General features: G+C 37.9%; 1 protein-coding gene across 5 annotated transcripts in view; it reads left to right on the top strand.

The window, feature by feature from the left end:
• The window catches only part of IRAK3 (interleukin 1 receptor associated kinase 3), a 67,874-nt gene that overhangs the window by 20,745 nt on the left and 29,346 nt on the right, over positions 1-17,783 (top strand). For 4 of the 5 annotated variants that reach the window (XM_064590939.1, XM_045873025.3, XM_045873026.3 and 1 more), the window contains 5 exons: positions 7,880-8,062; positions 11,080-11,144; positions 11,763-11,817; positions 13,082-13,233; positions 15,898-15,962. In XM_064590939.1, the coding sequence (XP_064447009.1) occupies positions 7,880-8,062; positions 11,080-11,144; positions 11,763-11,817; positions 13,082-13,233; positions 15,898-15,962 (520 nt within the window). The remainder of the gene's footprint in view (positions 1-7,879; positions 8,063-11,079; positions 11,145-11,762; positions 11,818-13,081; positions 13,234-15,897; positions 15,963-17,783) is intronic. The other variant, XM_064590940.1, reaches the window with a different exon arrangement.

Below are 17,783 nucleotides of genomic sequence, written 5' to 3'. Positions count from 1 at the left end.
GCTCCCTGCTCAGCAGGGAGTCTGCTTCTCCCTCTGACCCTGCCCCCCCAATGTGCTCTCTCTCTCTCTCTCTCTCAAATAAATAAAAATAAATAAATAAAATCTTTAAAATAAATAAATAAATAAAAGAAGGCCTGGGGCACCTGAGTGGCTCAGTCGGTTACGCGGTTTGCCTTCGGCTCAGGTCACAATCTCAGGGTCCTGGGATTGAGCCCTGCATCGGATAGGATCGAGCCTCGAGTGGGGCTCCTTGCTCGGTGGGGGTGTCTGATTTTCCCTCTCCCTTTGCCCCTCCCCCTGCTTGTGCTCTGTCTTTCTCTCTTTCTCTCAAATAAATAAAATCTTTTTAAAAAATTAAATAAATAAATAAAAGGCCTAATTGTGTTGTGTGCTTTGTAGGAAGAAAGAACAGAGGTATCTTTTCCTTTTCCCATCATGTTATCACAAAACAAAAGAAAGCAGTCTTAATTAACGAGGGGCTTTGGCATGTGGTTATATGCAAATACAGATTCCAAACAAGGGTGTGTTGCGTTATTCTAAAAAACCCCTTCAGAGACATATTTGCATATGGAGAGTGATTTCTGCAGTTGAATTCCCCCGTGGTTAGCACTACCTAGATAGTTCTGCCCTCTCAAAACAAAGCCTAAAAGGAACTTTGAACATTAAATGATTATTAAGCAATCGGTGTCTTCAGATAACATGAACTTTTCAGGTGGACTTTTTTGGCTTCTATTATGCCAAGATGCCTTTCAAACAAAAGATCTCCCTTCCAAAAAACAATGCTTGCCTACAGCATATTTTTCTTAATTTATCTTTTTCTTTAGAGTGCTCTCAAGTTTAACAACACAATTAGTCACTGAGAAGTTTACTCTTCGTTTAGTACTGTGAAGAAACAAAGTTCTATGTTCTGGAAAAAAATGAAGGATTAGAGAAAACTATGAATATTGAAGGATATAACTAACATGTCAAGAGTCTGTGTTCCTGTCCCATCACATTGAAGCTCTTGTTTTCTAGAATCTGTTCCTATATGGATGCTAATAATACTGCTTAGTGGTGTTCTGTGCAGAATGTGTCATCATTGAAGAAAAGCTATTAAGGTTGCACTGTGAATCACCAGTTAGAGAAAGAGAAAATATATTTCATTTCTCATCCTGGAAGCAACCCATGCATGCAGTATCCATTTCAGCTGAGCCTGGGTCAGTTTTACTCGGTGAACTATTACTATTAGAAAAAATGCCTTTGCTTTATATAGACCCAGTGCAAACTCAGAACCCTCTGACCCTGGTCAGTGTTAGGAAACTCAAGCCTCAGCTCTTTTGGCATCTCTTGTGCCTCAAGTCACAGGATGAGAGGGCACAGAATCATGGCCTGTTGCCCTTTTAAAAGGGAAATTCAGAAAGTTAAAAATGGAGAATAGAATTATGTGGGAAATCTGACTTGAAAAGTTAACTCCAGCTCTCCTTAGCAGCTATAAACTATTCCTTTTCTACTGTGAGAACTGTGAACCATAAAGTGTTTTTACCTTTCTATGTGCATATATTGTTTGTGAGACTATTGCCACCAGATGGATCCTCCCAAAACTAAAGCTTCCACCTTGGCATCACCTTCTCAGAAGTCTTCCATTGGCCTTGTTTGCTTTCAGAATAGAGTTTCAGATTGTATGCTAACACTCAGGGCCTCTGTCTGTCACTCAGCAAATATTCCCCATCAGCAAAAATTCCCCATCAGCAGAAATTCCCCACCTGACAGACTCTTTTTCTCGTCTTTCAGCCCTTAAACCTTGCCCCAGCCCACCCCCGTTGTAAAGTGAGCTGATGTTGTAACCAAACCAACAGGAGTCCCTGTCTTGGTGAGTCAGGCACAGGCACAAAGTTGTCCCACAAAGAACACTTTCATTTGCAGCACTTAAGGAGATCATGGGGAATGGCTTTCAAAGCCATGACTCCCACAGAGAGGGTGAATGGGTTCCTCTTATTTAGGGGTAGGCTGAATATTTAGCTAGGGAAGCCTTGTCATCCTATGTAGAGGCAGGCAAGAGGTCACATGCCTCTATGGATCTTGTGTGCTATGTAAATGAGGCTGAGGCTCCTCCTTGGGCAGAGATTTTCGAATTGTAATGAGGTAAAGGTAACTGTAGGTCATTCCAGAGGTCACTCCATGGTCTCTCTGCACATGCTCAAGTCAAGGTTAGCTCAAATGGTCTGCGTGGTCTGGGCCAGTAGGAAGTCTTGTGAGGGCAGAAGCCACCACCTGGAAGGGTGGTTTTGGGGTTTCACTTCTCTGAGTTAAGGGGAAACCCAGAAAGAAGAGCTTAGGGAAAAATATAAGACAAAGTGTACAAGCATGTGGGCAGCGAAGTCCAGGTCTCAGGGTCTAACTGGTGACAATGTCCCACCCTCATGCTCCTCCCTGACTGTGAGAGCCCACAAGGCTGTCCTCTCTCTTCATGTCTTACCCCAAAGTCATGTCATGTCTTATCCCAAAGATTCGAAGTGGAGAGGGAACTGGGTTTTTTTTTTTAAGTTTATTATTATTATTATTATTTTTTTTAGTGATCTCTACACGCAATGTGGGGCTCGAACTCACAATCCTGAGATCAAGGGTTGCATGCTCTTCTGACCAAGCCAGCCAGGTGCCCCGAGAGGGAGCTGTTTTATTTTATTTTATTTTTTAAAAGCCTATTTTATGTTGTATAAATATTATTAACTGATATAGTTCATTATATCTACATTATGCCTAATACTCTATAAATGCTAGCCAGTTAATTTACTAATAGAAAAAGTAGAAACCGAAACTTTCACTTTGCTGAAATTTGATATTTAGTGTTCCCCTGTTGGAATGTTAATTTGGAGCCTGGGAAGTGTTCTAAAGACTGGAGGTATTTTAAGGTCAGTGCTCCTATAAACAGCACACCAGAGAGGGGCCACCAAACTTAGTGTCTGTTTTGGGAGGGATTTCAAATGGACTTCAAAGGATATTTATTAATGAGAAGTTTGGAACTGCTCAGTGACTTGCCTAGAGTTGACCATAGGTCAATGGCAGAGCCACCCCTAAACCCACATTTTCATGCATATATCCAAGGGGCCACAAGGGTCCTCTGTCTTGACTGGTGACTTTTCTCTTTTGAAGACAATAGAGCCTCAGAGTTCATTCTTTTATCTTGTTTTCCAACTGAAATTCCAGTGATTTTCTTTTTCCTCCCCAGTATAGTATATTCCATCCAATAATTCCTTAAGCAGTGGCCTCTCTTTAGAAATACTTACAGTTTTAAACTTGGCTCAGGCTCCAGAAACCACTCCTCTAGGAAGCCTTCCATGATGCCCTCATCTTTTTTTTTTTTAAGATTTTATAAGATTTTATTTTTAAGTAATCTACATCCAACATGCGGCTTGAACCCACAACCCTGAGATCAAGAGTCCCAAGCTCCACTGACTGAGCCAGCCAGGTGCCCCCATGATGCCCTCATCTTTAGTTAGGGAACCCTCTTCTTGCTCCACACATGCTTTTTTTTTTTTTTTAAGATTTACTTATTTGAGAGAGAGAGAGAGAGAGAGAGAGTGCACAAGCATGGGAAGGGGCAGAGGGAGAGGGAGAGAAAGAATCCCAAGCAGACTCCGCACTGAGCATGGAGCCCAACACGGGGAATGATCTCATGAACCTGAAATCATGACCTGAGCTGAAATCAAGAGCCAGGCACTCAACTGACTGGGCCACCCAGGTGCCCCTCCATTTACACTTGATGTATGCAATTACTGTACTGCTAGCACATTAAACAAATGTTTGAATTTGTTAAAAAAAAAAAATGAAATTCAACCAAGTAAATCTGAAGATCTAATTGGCTTTATTTAATGATTCATGAATCGGTCCATATCCCATCTAGCAAATAGAGGGGAGTTCAGGGAGTTGTACAAAATGGAAGGTTTTTATAGGAAAGATGGTGGGGCAAGAAAGTTATTGGCAAAAGAAAAGGATTGTTCCTGGCAAGATCACTTTCCCTTAGGGAGAAGAGCAAGGTTTCTTATCATGCAGATGACCTCATCTTCCTTTGGGGATAGAGAGGGCCCATGTAACAGATTACTTCATTGGCCCTGATCAGAAAATTCCTGACTGACTGGTTAAGATTTATATTTCCGGGGGAGGTTGAAACTACAGTTAGATTAGGTATTAAGCCCTGTTTGGTGACTTGGCCTAAGTGATGCCGTTTGGGGCCTGTGGTTTTCTTTTTAACAAACTATACTGATTTGCACTATTTCCCCTAAGAGCTTCTAGAAATAGTTAAATAAAGTGTTTATGAAAGATGTGCCTCAACCAAATAGGCAGATTACATCATCAAAGAAATACATTAAAATAGAGTTACTAGGTCTTGCCAAGTATTTTTGCTTTGAAGGTCCCCTTCTATTTTTTTTTTTAGTGATAAGCTGTCTAAAATATATATTGACATTTGGATAGTCCTTGTCTCTTCATGAGACATCATGTCTTCAAAGAAAGAAATAATAAAAATATTCTTGCCAGAACTTAAAATATGGAGGAAAGGCAAAGACATTCCGACTTAATGATGTCAGATACTCTAGTGTAGCTGTTTTTCCCTCTACAGACTAAGCATGCATTCATATAGAATGTCTCAACTTTATCATCCTTTGAAATGTAGTCACAAGAGCTGCAACTTCCTTTCACTCTTTTCTGATGCAAGATATGACTGAAGTAACAGAACACCCAAGATAAAACTTTGTGTGTATTAATCAGGATAGACCCAAGTCAGCCTGCAATAACAAGCACCACCAAAATCACTGTCTGTGGTTAACATAACAGAAGTTTACCTTTGCTTGTGGGAAGAGCACTGAGGGTCCAGGACAGCTGACCTCCATGTGGTGGCCCAGCAATCCAGGCTGCTTTGATCTTGAGGCACCCCCATATTGACATGTGCTTCTACCATTGCTGTGGGGGGAATGGGAGCCTGGTGCATTGTGCCCTGGCTCTTCCGTGTTTCTGGCTGAAAGAGACACATAGGCATAACTAACCCAAGGCAGGAAGACCTAATCCTCGCTCTCTGATGGGGTAGAGGACTGGAAATATTGGTAGGCACTGGTAATAACTACCAAGTCAATTGTTCGTTCACAGAAAGAGGGGCAGTTATGATTTCATATTGTGATCTCTATCAACTTTCAGGATTTACTTATACTCTCAGCAAAAACATAAAGTTAGAGGAAATTGAATAGCCCAGGAAACCCTTGAAGGACTGAAAATGTGGGGAGAAGGGATGCCATATTAGATCAGAAGATGTTTGCCTTTCTGATGTCTTGATTGAAATACTATAACTGGTGTAGTAGTTTCCTAAGAAATTTTTTAAAACTTTAGAGTCTGAAATAGACTGAACACAGTTCCATAGGGGGCTTATTGCACCTTTCCAATCTGAGCCCCTGTTTGTCCTTTAAAAGGACATCAACCTTTGGAGAATATCATTGGTGAATAGGTGAGCCCTTCAGTGAGGTTACCTTGGTTACTGCTGGAGAGGAGCTTCCAAATTTATGTGCGGCAGAGGAAGAGAAGACTGATTTCCATAACCAGTTATGGTGATGTGTCGAGGGTCCCCATGACCACACTCAGATGATAACTGGATTTTATCTATTGATGTGCATCTGGCTTCCTAATTTTTTTAGACTTTCCAGAGGACAGAGGTATGAGAGGATGCTGCCATCATCATCACTGATTCCAAACCACATTGCTAATTTTAGTGCTCAAGATGACTGGCTAATCTGGGAGTATTATCCCAGGGGCAAAAAAGACACCCATTTGATCTGTCATTTGGTTCTTTCTCCTTCCTTTGCCTTAAAATACACTTCAAGGGGCGCCTGGGTGGCTCAGTCGTTAAGGGTCTGCCTTCGGCTCAGGTCATGATCCCAGGGTCCTGGGATCAAGCCCCGCATTGGGATCCCTGCTTGGCAGAAGGCCTGCTTCTCCCTCTCTCACTCCCCTTGCTTGTGTTCCTCCTCTTGCTTTCTCTCTCTGTCAAATAAATAAATAAAATGTTTTAAAAAATTAAAATTAAAAAAATTAAAAACAAATAAAATACACTTCAAAATCTGGAAGTTGTGCACAAAGACAGTATAATTTTTTATCTGAAGAGTCCCACTAACTCAGGGTGTCATAAAAATTCATATACTTTCAGTAAGTACAGCTTTAAGATACTTATACAAGACCTTAAATAAGTCATATACGCTGTTTTTGAACAATTAAAATCCTAGTATCCCAGTAGAACATTTCCCCGATCCTACCCAGAGATTAGCTTTTAATTGCTCAAAAATGTTCAGCAGCAAGAGAGTATTGAACAAAAATTTAAAACAGCATTCCATTAAAACTGCAACAAATGACCCTAACTATTGCAAATGAGTAACCACACTGATGGGAGTGAGGAAGAAAAGAACTAACCTAGTAACTTTGGAAAATAGGCTCTTACCTGAATACTCTTACACTGAAGGCAAAAAGACTTGTACATAAATGCTGTATTTTGTTTAAAGGGTTTCTCACAGGGGTATAGGTTAGCAGTTCTGAATGTAGTAGTATTGAACAAATAAGTAAAGACATTGTAAATAATGAGAGCGAAGTTTCTTGCTGTTTGGGAATAAAGTTACAAATGAGGAAGAGCTCAAATACACCATGTGGTGTTGACTTAGAATCACAGGTATCTGTATAAAATCATGGTTTTCAGTATGTGTACAGACAGAGAAATACAGGTGTGTGGGTTAATGCATATACACATATTTTCCTAGCTCTGTCTGCTTGGAAGCAATGGAGCCCTGGCACTCATGAGAGCATCCAGCACTGACATCTTGCCTTCTAAACACATTATCTAATAAAAGGAATGAGGACTCCTGGGAAAAGTAATTAATTCCAGGGCTGGGATGGGGGAAATGCAAAATGAGCCTGGAGCATCTTGTAGGGTCAGAAAATAAGGAAGTGTTCCAAAAATTATGGGGCTTGTCATAACACTGGACCCAACCTGGATGGACAGAGCTGGAATAATTGTAGCACCAAAGTAAATAATAATAATAATAATAATAATAATAATAATAATAATAATAATAATAATAATAATGGATTTTAAGCTATAGAATAAAATAAACACTCATAAGTCCATACTGATATAAATAAGTTAGTTAAATGGGGGAGAATAGATAGCACTTTCCTACAGAAGAATTATAGTTAATGAACTTAGGTGGAGGAAGGGAAAATAGAAGATCACCATTAAGCAAAGACCACGATAATTATTATGATAGAAAAGATCCACTGGTGGATGCAAATGTTTATGGGTAAAATCTGAGGAGAAGCAGGGTATTTCCATAGTCTCAAAGTATCTCCCCCAACATAGTTATTAATTTTACAAGGAAAGGTAATTTCATAGTAAAGGAACTTACTAAGGTGGCAGATACCACCTTAACTAAGCAATCAAGATCAAGATCACTAGTGATAGGACACCGACATCATGAACCTCTTGATACTATGCACTGAGAAGGACACAATAGTATTTTACTGTCCTTAAAGACAAGGAAAGACTGAAGACCATGAGAACGGAGATTAGGAAGAAGTGAAAACAAATCGCACTGTGGGAAATTGGGTGGGATCATAGAACAGGAAGAGGGCATTTGTAGAAAAACTGGTGAAAGTAGAATAAAGCCTGCAATTGAGTTATCACTGGTTCTGATCATTGTACTAGGTAATGTAAGATGTTAACATTGGGAGAAGTTGGGTGGGAAGTAGATGCTAAAATTAGTTCAAAATAAAAATTATAAATAATATGAAATAAAACATATCAAGTGCCCCCAAACAAGTATTCCAATAAAAGTAAATTATTTTTTGGTTCTCCCTTTTGCAATTTCCACAGCGGAGCGACTTTCAAGCACCTGGCTGGATGTTCGTCACATTGAAAAATATGTAGACCAAGGTAAAAGTGGAACAAGAGAATTACTTTGGTCCTGGGCACAGAAAAACAAGACCATCGGGGACCTTTTACAGATTCTCCAGGAGATGGGGCATCATCGAGCTATCCATTTAATTGTGAACTATGGTAAACATTTATGATTCTTTTGATGTGGCTCTCAGTCCATTTTATAGGAAATGTAATTTGTAAATGTAAATACTGCACTTTATTCAAGACATTGACTGGTCATGCTATGTCACTGATTCCTTACCTGAGGCTTTATCTGAAGGCTTTTATTACTTTTTTTTTTGGTGAAATTTTCTTTCCTTGTTGCCTAAGTTATACAACACATTCCTCTCTACCACTTGTTAAGTTTTTTAAAATTCTTTACTTAGAAACTACACTTTTTAAAATGTTTTATTCTTAGCTAGGAGAATGAGCTCTCCATCCAAAACTCTGAAACTATTTGAATCATAAACAGAATCACAATATTTGAGTAAAATATACTTTTATAATTAGTTTTATCATATGATTAGAAGTCAAAATATAATTGGATTCTCCTCCCTGTATTTTGTTTTCTTAAAAGATTTATTTATTTATTTGAGAGAGAGAGAGAGAAAGTGCACGTGCACACACATGCCCGAGTGGGGACAGGGGCAGAGAGAGAGGGAGAGAGAGAATCCTTGAGCAGACTCCCCAGGAGCAGGACTCAGGGCTTCATTCCAGGACCCTGAGACCATGACCTGAGCCAAAACCAAGAGTCAGCAGCTTAATCCACTGAGCCACCTGGGCACACCCCACTCTACTCCCACCCCCAGCCCCCTGCCCTGTATTTTAGTGCAAATGATACCTGCAGAATAACCCTGGGATGTATCTTTTATCTTTACTGCTGTTTTTATGTCATGGCCTCTAACTTTACCTTACTTGTCTGCTATCCATTTCACAGTGGCCTAATACTTCCCTCTATTTGTCTTGTCTGTTTCTGATGCTGCGTCTTGCCTTCCATTTAGAGCAACCTGATAAGTAAAGCTCATGAAGCTTTTTCCATTCATCTTTGTCAATAAAATAATTTTCTAATGTCACCTGTTCTGTTTATTCCACTTTAGATTTATTCACTTCAACAAGAATGATTTTGAGTGATCTTGGGTCTTATATTACAGACTCAGGGCTCTTAGGCTGGAAATTCTTTTGAATCAGCATCCTTATTCTTTTGGCTTTTTCATCCAGACATATTTTTAGTCCTTGGTCTCATAGAATGATTTGCGAGTTGTTACTTCCTCTTCTTTTTTGAAAGAATTTGTAAAGACCTGATATTAATTCTTTTTTCTTTTTTTTTTTAAGATTTTATTTATTTATTTGACAGAGAGAGACACAGCGAGAGAGGGAACACAAGCAGGGGGAGCGGGAGAGGGAGAAGCAGGCTTCCTGCAGAGCAGGGAGCCCGACACGGGGCTCGATCCCAGGACCCTGGGATCATGACCTGAGCCAAAGGCAGACGCTTAACAACTGAGCCACCCAGGCGCCCCAAGACCTGATGTTAATTCTTGTTTAAATGTGTGGTAGGGCTTTTGTTTGTGGGAAATCTTAGATTATTAATTCAGTCTCTTTCCTTGCAATACATCCATTCAGATTGTTTATTTCTTCTTGAGTTAGTTTTGGCAGTTTGTATCTTTCTAGGAATCTGTCTACGTCATTCCAGTTATCTAATTTTTTACATACAGATGTTCATCATATTCTCTTATAATTCTCTTTATTTCTATGAGGTTGGTAGTTGTGTCTCCTCTTTTGTTTTTGGTTTTAGCAATTTGAGTCTTCTCTCTTTCTTTCTTGGTTAGTCTAGCTAAAGGATTGTCAATTTTGTGATAATTCCAAAGAACCCACTTTGGTTGCATTGGTTTTCTCTTTTGTTTTTATGTTATCTATTTCATTTATTTCCACTATAATCTTAATTCTTTCCTTCTGCTTCCTTCGGTCTAGTTTACTCTTTCTTTTCTAGTTCCTTAAGGTAAAAATTCAGGTAATTGATTTAAGATTTTTCTTCCTTTTTAAGGTAGACATTTACAGCTATAAATTTCCTTTTAAGCACTGTTTTTGCTGCATCCCATAAGTTTTGGTATATTGTGTTTTCATTTTCATTCATCTCAAAGTATTTTCTAATTTCCCTTGTGATTTCTTCTTGAACTCATTGGTTACTTATGGATTTGTTGTTTAATTTTCATGTATTTGTGAATTTCTCAAATTTCCTTCTGTTATGGATTTCTATTTTAGTTCCATTGTGGTCAGAGAATATGCTCTGAATTATTTCAATCCTTCCAAATTTATTGAGGCTCATTTTTTTGCACAAGATATGGTCTATTCTGGAGCCTGTTCAATGTACACTTGTGAAATATGTGTATATTCTTCCGTTTGGGGATGGAATGTTCTATAGAATGTCTGCCAGGTCTAATTGGTTTGTAGTTTGTTCAAGAAGGTCTGTTATTAATTGATTACATTTTGTTGCCGGTCTTCTAAGCAAAATAATTTTTAAAATAGAATACAATCTAAGAAAACTAGAAGATGAATTAAATTTTTTCTGAAGTCTGAATGAAAATGTCCAATGTGACAGCAAAATATTTCAGGGTTTTCATCTTTTGTAGGAAACTACATAGACTACCTCAATTCAAATAGAACAGATGGAAGTTACAGTGTGCATTCGGGAAGGGGTGGTAGGTGTTTGTGGTTGACCATGCGTGTGCACACACACACGCACACACACACACACCTCTAACACCTTATGGCATAAGATAGGATAAAAAATAAAGTAACCTAGGGAGATATGATCCCATGATTGTAAAACTTTAAAGTATATGGGCAAAAAGCTGATACAATGTTGCTTTTTCCTTTCAGTTTTCTGCTTTATCCTTTAATATTTTTAATGATATCTAACAATAACCTAAGGTAGGTATTTATGTGTTAACTGAACAAAATCATGTTTGCATAATATTTGATCCTTAGAAAGCTATTCACATATGCAAATTTGTAACCATTCAAAGAGAATGAAACTGAGCTTTAGAAATTAACATTACTAGCAAGGTGTTTATTTTCAGTCTAAGAAAGGAAAAAAAAACATGTTTATTAGAGACATAAAATTTTTTTGTATCTAGCTTCCCTTATTTCTCTTTCAGGAGCAGTCTTGAATCCTTCAGAGCAGAGTCATCAGGGAGATGGATTTCCAAACATGTTACCCAAGGTAGAGTGTATGTGCATAGATAATAAACCTTGAATCCTGTTGCATATATAATGGAGCATGGGGAATGAAATTGTCAGACAGAAAAATGCTGGATTTGCAGGTACTTTTCTCAAACCAGAAAAGCCTCAGCTCTCTCATTACTCTTTGTTTAGTTGGGGATTGAGGAAATTAGATTTGTGAGTGTTTTAAGAGTGAAGAGCTTTCTCCTCACAGTGATCTATCACAGATGAGGCTTAGAACTGTTAAGAGCTCTGTGAGCTGCGCATTTGTCTTAATTCAGTTTTTAATTTTCCTGTTTTAGTTGGCGTTCTGCATGTTGCTGTTGGTTTTATTGGAACAAATAAATTGGCAGTGATCGTTTTTATAGCATTAGAAGTCATTTAAAATTGACTATAATCATGACATTGAGTTTTTGCAGTGGTATGAAAGACTTAACTGTATATAGCAATGAATACTATTGAATTAAATAAAGTAACTTTGCTTTCTACTAGGTTTTTTTCTAAATTAGATTCTACTCTATTGCACTGTATAGTCCAGGGGGAGCTTTGGATTTCTGTTAAGGTTCTGTTCTTTCTAGACTTATGAAAGGGAATTACTTCAGTCTGTATTTCCTCTTAGGAAACAGCTAATGTCACAGTGGATAATGTTCTTATTCCTGAACGTAATGAAAAAGGTAAAAAAAAATTTTTTTTTTTACTTTCAATCATGTTGTGCTTTAAGTTAACTTACACAGAGAAATAGCCAATAAACCTATTAACTATTCATTAATATGCAGGTTTAGGGTAAAATTTTCATGGATATCAAAATACTTGCAGTTTTGACTGACAAGGAGCTCTGATGGATGATATATTATGGTGATATTTTAAAAATCCATTGGCCAATAGAGAATATAATAGTGGCCTCTTCCCTTAGGGGGGTTTCATATTTTCCATTAGTGAAATTTGCATTTTTATGTATCATCAGAAAACACTTAAAAATTACATTGGGTTTTATATAGTTTTAGAAATTTCCATAGCCCTTGCAGAGATCTTTAGAGATATCTGTAGAGCAATGCTGAAGGTCACTATGAAAATCCCATTATTTTCCATATCAACTTTATTACTTTATTAGCAGGGAGAATAATTTAGTTCTACCTGGGAATCATTCTGATAAACTTTAATGGCTAGTAAGGCTGCTTTGCCTCTTCTTTACCACTAAATCTGCATATTCTTTGTTTCAAAAGAGAAATAGAAAAGTTGGATAAAGTTGGATAAGGTTTTGGTCCTTTAAGATTTAACAATAAGTTCTAAATCAAACATAAAATGCAGAAATAGAGCCAAAATTGGGCTCCGAAGGATTTAGCTAAGCTTTTCCCTTTGGATATGTATTCGATTACCTTTTAAATGTTTTCTCCCAATCTCTGCTTTAGATGATTTTTTGAAAAGCTAAAACATCTTCCTAATTTACTCTGAGGAAGTAAGTTAGGAATAGAGAGGATTTGGCTCATGAAAAATGTTTCTATCAGTCATGCTTGGAGAATATTGTTTAGTCATAACAAAATTTCCACTTCTATAGTTTCTGTTTTTGTTTTTTTTTTAAATGGTTTTAGGTTCATAGTGAGTCAAAAGCAACCCATTGATCTAATGACAAAGAAATCGAATCTTGGAAAAGTTTCCCCAACTAAGTTCTTTGGCTGAGCTCTTTGGAAGGGTGATAAAATCACAGTGCTATTGTTCAGATATCTAAAAAGCCATTTGCTCTCTGGAATGGTGGGTGCCAGACCCGAGTAAATGGGCAGAGAGCACATGGTGGGCTTCAGTTTGGGTTCCTGGGCCCTGCTGGTTTTCTGCTGGGCTCTGATATATTTCTAATATGGAAGTCCTGGTTCTTTATAATGGTGGCATTGATTCTTAAGGAGAGAAAAAGTAACTTATCTTCTCCCTACTTTCCTTCCTAAGGAATATTGTTTAAATCCTCCATGAGCTTTCAAAACATCAGAGATGGAACCAAAAATTTCCACAAAGACTTCCTAATTGGAGAAGGGGAGATTTTTGAGGTATACAGAGCGGAGATCCAAAACCAAACATATGCCATTAAATTATTTAAACAGGTATGGAAAGAATTACTATCACAGGAGATCAGTTCCATTTATTTGCTCATATTTCATACTAGAATGTGTCATTTTTCATCAACATTGAAAGGAGGTATATTTGAAAACAAAGTTTCATAAATGGAAATAAGATATATGAGCTCAGGTGACTGGAGAAAAGACTGTGAAATGAATGCCTGTCTCACAGGAATGTGGAAGTGAAATTCTTCCCATCCCCAGATGTGTCGAAGGAGGAGGACTTTTCTGAGAAGCCTTGCAGGACCATTGGCACTTTGCTTGTTCTGGTCTGAACAGTTTTCTTGTTCTTTGTGGGATGGACAGTGTCTGTTCCAAGTAGCTTCACAGGCTAAGCCACAGGTTGATATGTATAAATTGTCATGTATCACAGTTCAGGAGGGCTGGAAGGAGGAGGCTTCAGGTAAGAGGAGCAAGGCAGTGATCAGAGTAGGAGCTCAGGAAAAAGCTGAGTGGCCACAGCCAGGAAAGCAGAAAGGGTATTGGGGAGTCAAACTCAGGAGTCAGGAGACAGGGGCGCACACAGACACCCCAAAGAGCTGCTCTTCATGTTCCTCATTGTTAGTCAATGGTCAATAAACGTTTATTAAACTCTTGCTGGGCTGGGTGCTGAGCAAGAATGAATGAGGCATAATTACGTCCTCAGGGAGATAAGTCTTTTTTTTTTTTATTATGTTCAGTTAGCCACTGTATAGTTTTTGATGTAGTGTTCAGTGATTCATTAGTTGCGTATAACACCCAGTGCTCATCACAACACGTGCCCTCCCCAATACCCATCACCCGGCTACCCCCTCCCCCCGCCCCCTCCTCTCTAAAACCCTCAGTTTGTTTCCCAGAGTCCAGAGTCTCTCATGGTTCGTCTCCCCCTCTGACTTTGGGGAACTCAGTCTTACGGGGCAAACAAACGGTCAGGTAAAGAAAAGATGAACCTGCAGGGTGAGAAGTAGTTGAGCAGAGATTTGTATAAAACGTCATGGGAGCCCGGGAGAGACAGCCAGAGCTCCGACATGCAGCCACAGCCTCATAGCCTTATCTCCCAATACCGACTTCATCACCCACCTCTCCCAATGGGCTTGATGGTTTTCTTTAAAGAGTCTTACTGATCTTTGTATCCGAGAGCGTTATTACAGGGCCTGGCCCATGGAAGTTGCTCAATAAATGCTCATTAGGTGAATTGAATGAAGCATGTATGTCCTTTTCATGAATTTAGCTGCTAATCTCTAGGAGTAAAAAGACAGGAGCTAACGAAGTTACCAGAGACTTAGAGACTGTACAAAGTCCTACACACACATCAGGAAAGATGGGATAATTTAACAAAGAGCCACAGAGCATTTGTTTTTAAAGAAATGTGGTTTTCTAAAATTGGGACATTAACTTCAGTACCTCAGTAACCTGTCTTCAAGGGATGGAAGTGGGGAAATGTACAAGATGCGTTAGGTGTGTACAGATCACTTGGAGATCTTATGATGCGGATTCTGATTCAGCACACCTGGGTAGGGACCTGAGATTCAGCATTGCTCACCAGCTCCCAGGGAAGCCTGTGTTACTCGTGCACAGACCAAACTTTGAGCATTAAGAGTGCTAGGTTAGCATGAACACAAAAACTAACCCCTTCATTTTTCAGATTAAGAAAACGACCTCAGGGATGTTAAGTGACAAAAAGTCACAAATATTGAGTATTAGAAATAGGACTGAGACCCAATCCACCTGGCTCCCGGGACAACGGCTTTTTAAAATGTAAATTCTCATAAAGGGGTTCTTGAAAATGGTTTGTTAGCCTAGTTTATTGTTTCTGACTTCCTGGATTAATTTTTGGAAAATAGCTTCCAGAATTCCTGTTGGATTTCTCTCCCTTTCTTCCTGAGAACAGAGCTCTAAAAACCCTGCCCTGTCTCGCAATTTACAAATAATAGAAACTTACAGCTGATGGAGCCTAAGAATATTTAACTCTTTCGTGGTAGAAGTTAGGAACTGGAGATGCGGAGACATGCAGTGACATAAGGTGTATAAAGCCATCAAGAACAATACCAGGTACCGAGTAGGTGCTCGTACAATATTATTGAATTCATTAATATATTCAATCAATATTCATGTGTCAGGCATTGGGCTAGCTTCTGAAACGCCTTTGAAATAAGGAGTTATATTTCTCAATGTCTTAGTAAGCCCATTTTTTCAAAATTAATACAAAGGTAAACTTGAGTCATCATCTCCAAATGACCCAAATCAGAAATGCCAAATTAGTGAAATCACTCCTAACCAGAATACAGCGACAACAAACTGGATTCTTTCTGAGACCAAGTGGGGAATTTCTGTCATGGGATTTTCCTTAAATACATATATAAAATTTTTGAATTTATGTAAATGTGTACAAAATATGGTAAAAGGGTTTGAATATAAAATACAGCAATAGGACACATTGCATGAAAAACTTCTACCTCAAGAGCAGTGGTTCTCAATCTGTTTGGGAGGTAATGGGTTTTTGAAAGTCTGATGAAAGCTAAGGATCCTCTCCCCAGACAAAATGCTTATATGCATTTACATCAAAAAGGGCAGCTAAGTTGCAGGAAGACTATAGACCCTGGGTTAAGAATCCCAGAAATAGAGATCCTTTCCTTAATTTTTTTCCTAATTTTTCTATATGATATTTAGGAGAAAAAAATGCAGCATAAGAAACACTGGAAGAGGTTTTTATCTGAACTTGAAGTTTTACTACTGTGAGTATATTTTGTCTGGAATTTCTCCCTCTGCCTGGTTTTCAGCTTTGTGCATCTTTGATGCTTAGAGGTAATAAATGTGGGTTGGCTGTGAGAACACTGGGTACATTTTTGACATCTGCTTTAGTCTGTTCCTTAGAATACATTTTAAAATACACCATCCACATAATTCACTTGAACATATTTTAACAAGAAACTGTCACAAGAAGGTGGGTTAAATCATGTGTGCTTAACATGGCTCAATGTCAAATAACTCCTGGAACATTAGAATTGTATGTATTTGACCATTTCCTCCTTCCTAAGAGACATTTTAGTCAAGAAACTGTTTCATCAGTATAACCCTCTTCAGGAAGAGAGTTTAGACAAAGAAATCAAGTGCTATTTTCTGGGAATTCATTCATGAGCCCGGGAGTCCTTGGAGACAAACTAAAATGACTTCATGTTCATATATATTCATATCTGCAGCCGTCCAGCCTGCTCATCAAAGGCCCTTAACCCTATGGAGCTCACTCATCACCCTTTATGAAAAGAAAATATTCTTTTCAGATATTTTCTAAAGCAATAAGTGAAATGGGTGGTGGTGGAGAAGGCATTGTACTAAATCCTTCTTTTATCCCTGGGACCAGAAATCAAAACATTAGAAGTCTAATCATAAAAACTTAACACATATCATTTAGTCAACCAAAAACTAAAACCCAAATTGTAATAGTAGAGGGTCTCTATTTTTAAGCTTTATTTATTTGCTAATGAATGAGTAATAAGTTGGAAAATTTCAAAATTCCAAAAGTGCCAAAGCATAAACCAAGAACAGATTTTTCCCCCCTATTATCTTCAGCCACCCAGCTGATTTCCCCAAGGGTAACAGTTATCAGTTTTCTGTATATCTTCCCAGAGATACTTTATGCATAAGCATGTGTGTATTTTGTTTTCTTATTTTCACACCACGGGTAGCATAAATATATTGTTCACTTTGCTTATGTTAGTATTCCATTGTGTGCTGTACTGTAATTTAATTAACAATTCTCATATCAATGGATTTTTTAGTTTTTTTCTAATCTTTTAATATTAGAAAGTAATGATGCTGCAATAAGAAAAGCTTGTATATATGTTATTTTGTACCTGTTTGAGTATATCTGAGTTCCCATAAATACAATTACAGGGTCAAATGGTTATATGCATTGCATAATACCAAATTGTCCTCCAAAAGAAATACCACTTTACACTTAAAGCAGACATATATAAGAACGCCTGGTTCCCCATATTTTTGTCAACATAGCGTTTATTCTTAACTTTTAATTTTTGCCAGTGTGCTAGGTGAAAATGATTTCTCAGTGTGGTTTAAATTTCTTTTTCTATTATGAGTGAATCTTTTCACATATTAAGAGACCTATTTTCTTTTCTGTGAAATATCTGATACTATTCTTTGCCCATTTTTTTAAAAAAAGAGGCTGTTGGTATTTTTCTTAATAATTTGTAGGAGCATTTAATATATTAGAGAAAATTAGCCTTATTCTTGTTGTGAGATACAAATTTTTTTTTTTTTACCAGACTGACATTTGTCTTTGCCTATTCTAGTTTTTGCTATGTGGAAATGGTTTTAATGTAGTGAATTTTTTTTAATTTAAATTCAATTAATTAACATATAATGTATTACTGGTTTCAGAGTAATGTAGTGAATTTAATCTATATTTTCTTTTATGGATTCTGGATTTTATTTTATTTATTTATTTTTATATATTTCTTTTTTTTTTTAAGACTCCACCCATTTATTTGACACAGAGAGAGAGAGAGAGTGCGCACAAGCAGGAAAAGCAGGAGACA

The sequence above is a fragment of the Mirounga angustirostris genome, unplaced genomic scaffold (assembly GCF_029215605.1).
Source record: "Mirounga angustirostris isolate CCGP_5_RB_7025 unplaced genomic scaffold, mMirAng1.0.hap1 SCAF_5, whole genome shotgun sequence".
NCBI classification, from domain to species: domain Eukaryota; kingdom Metazoa; phylum Chordata; class Mammalia; order Carnivora; family Phocidae; genus Mirounga; species Mirounga angustirostris.
This window is presented reverse-complemented; position numbering and strand designations above follow the sequence as displayed.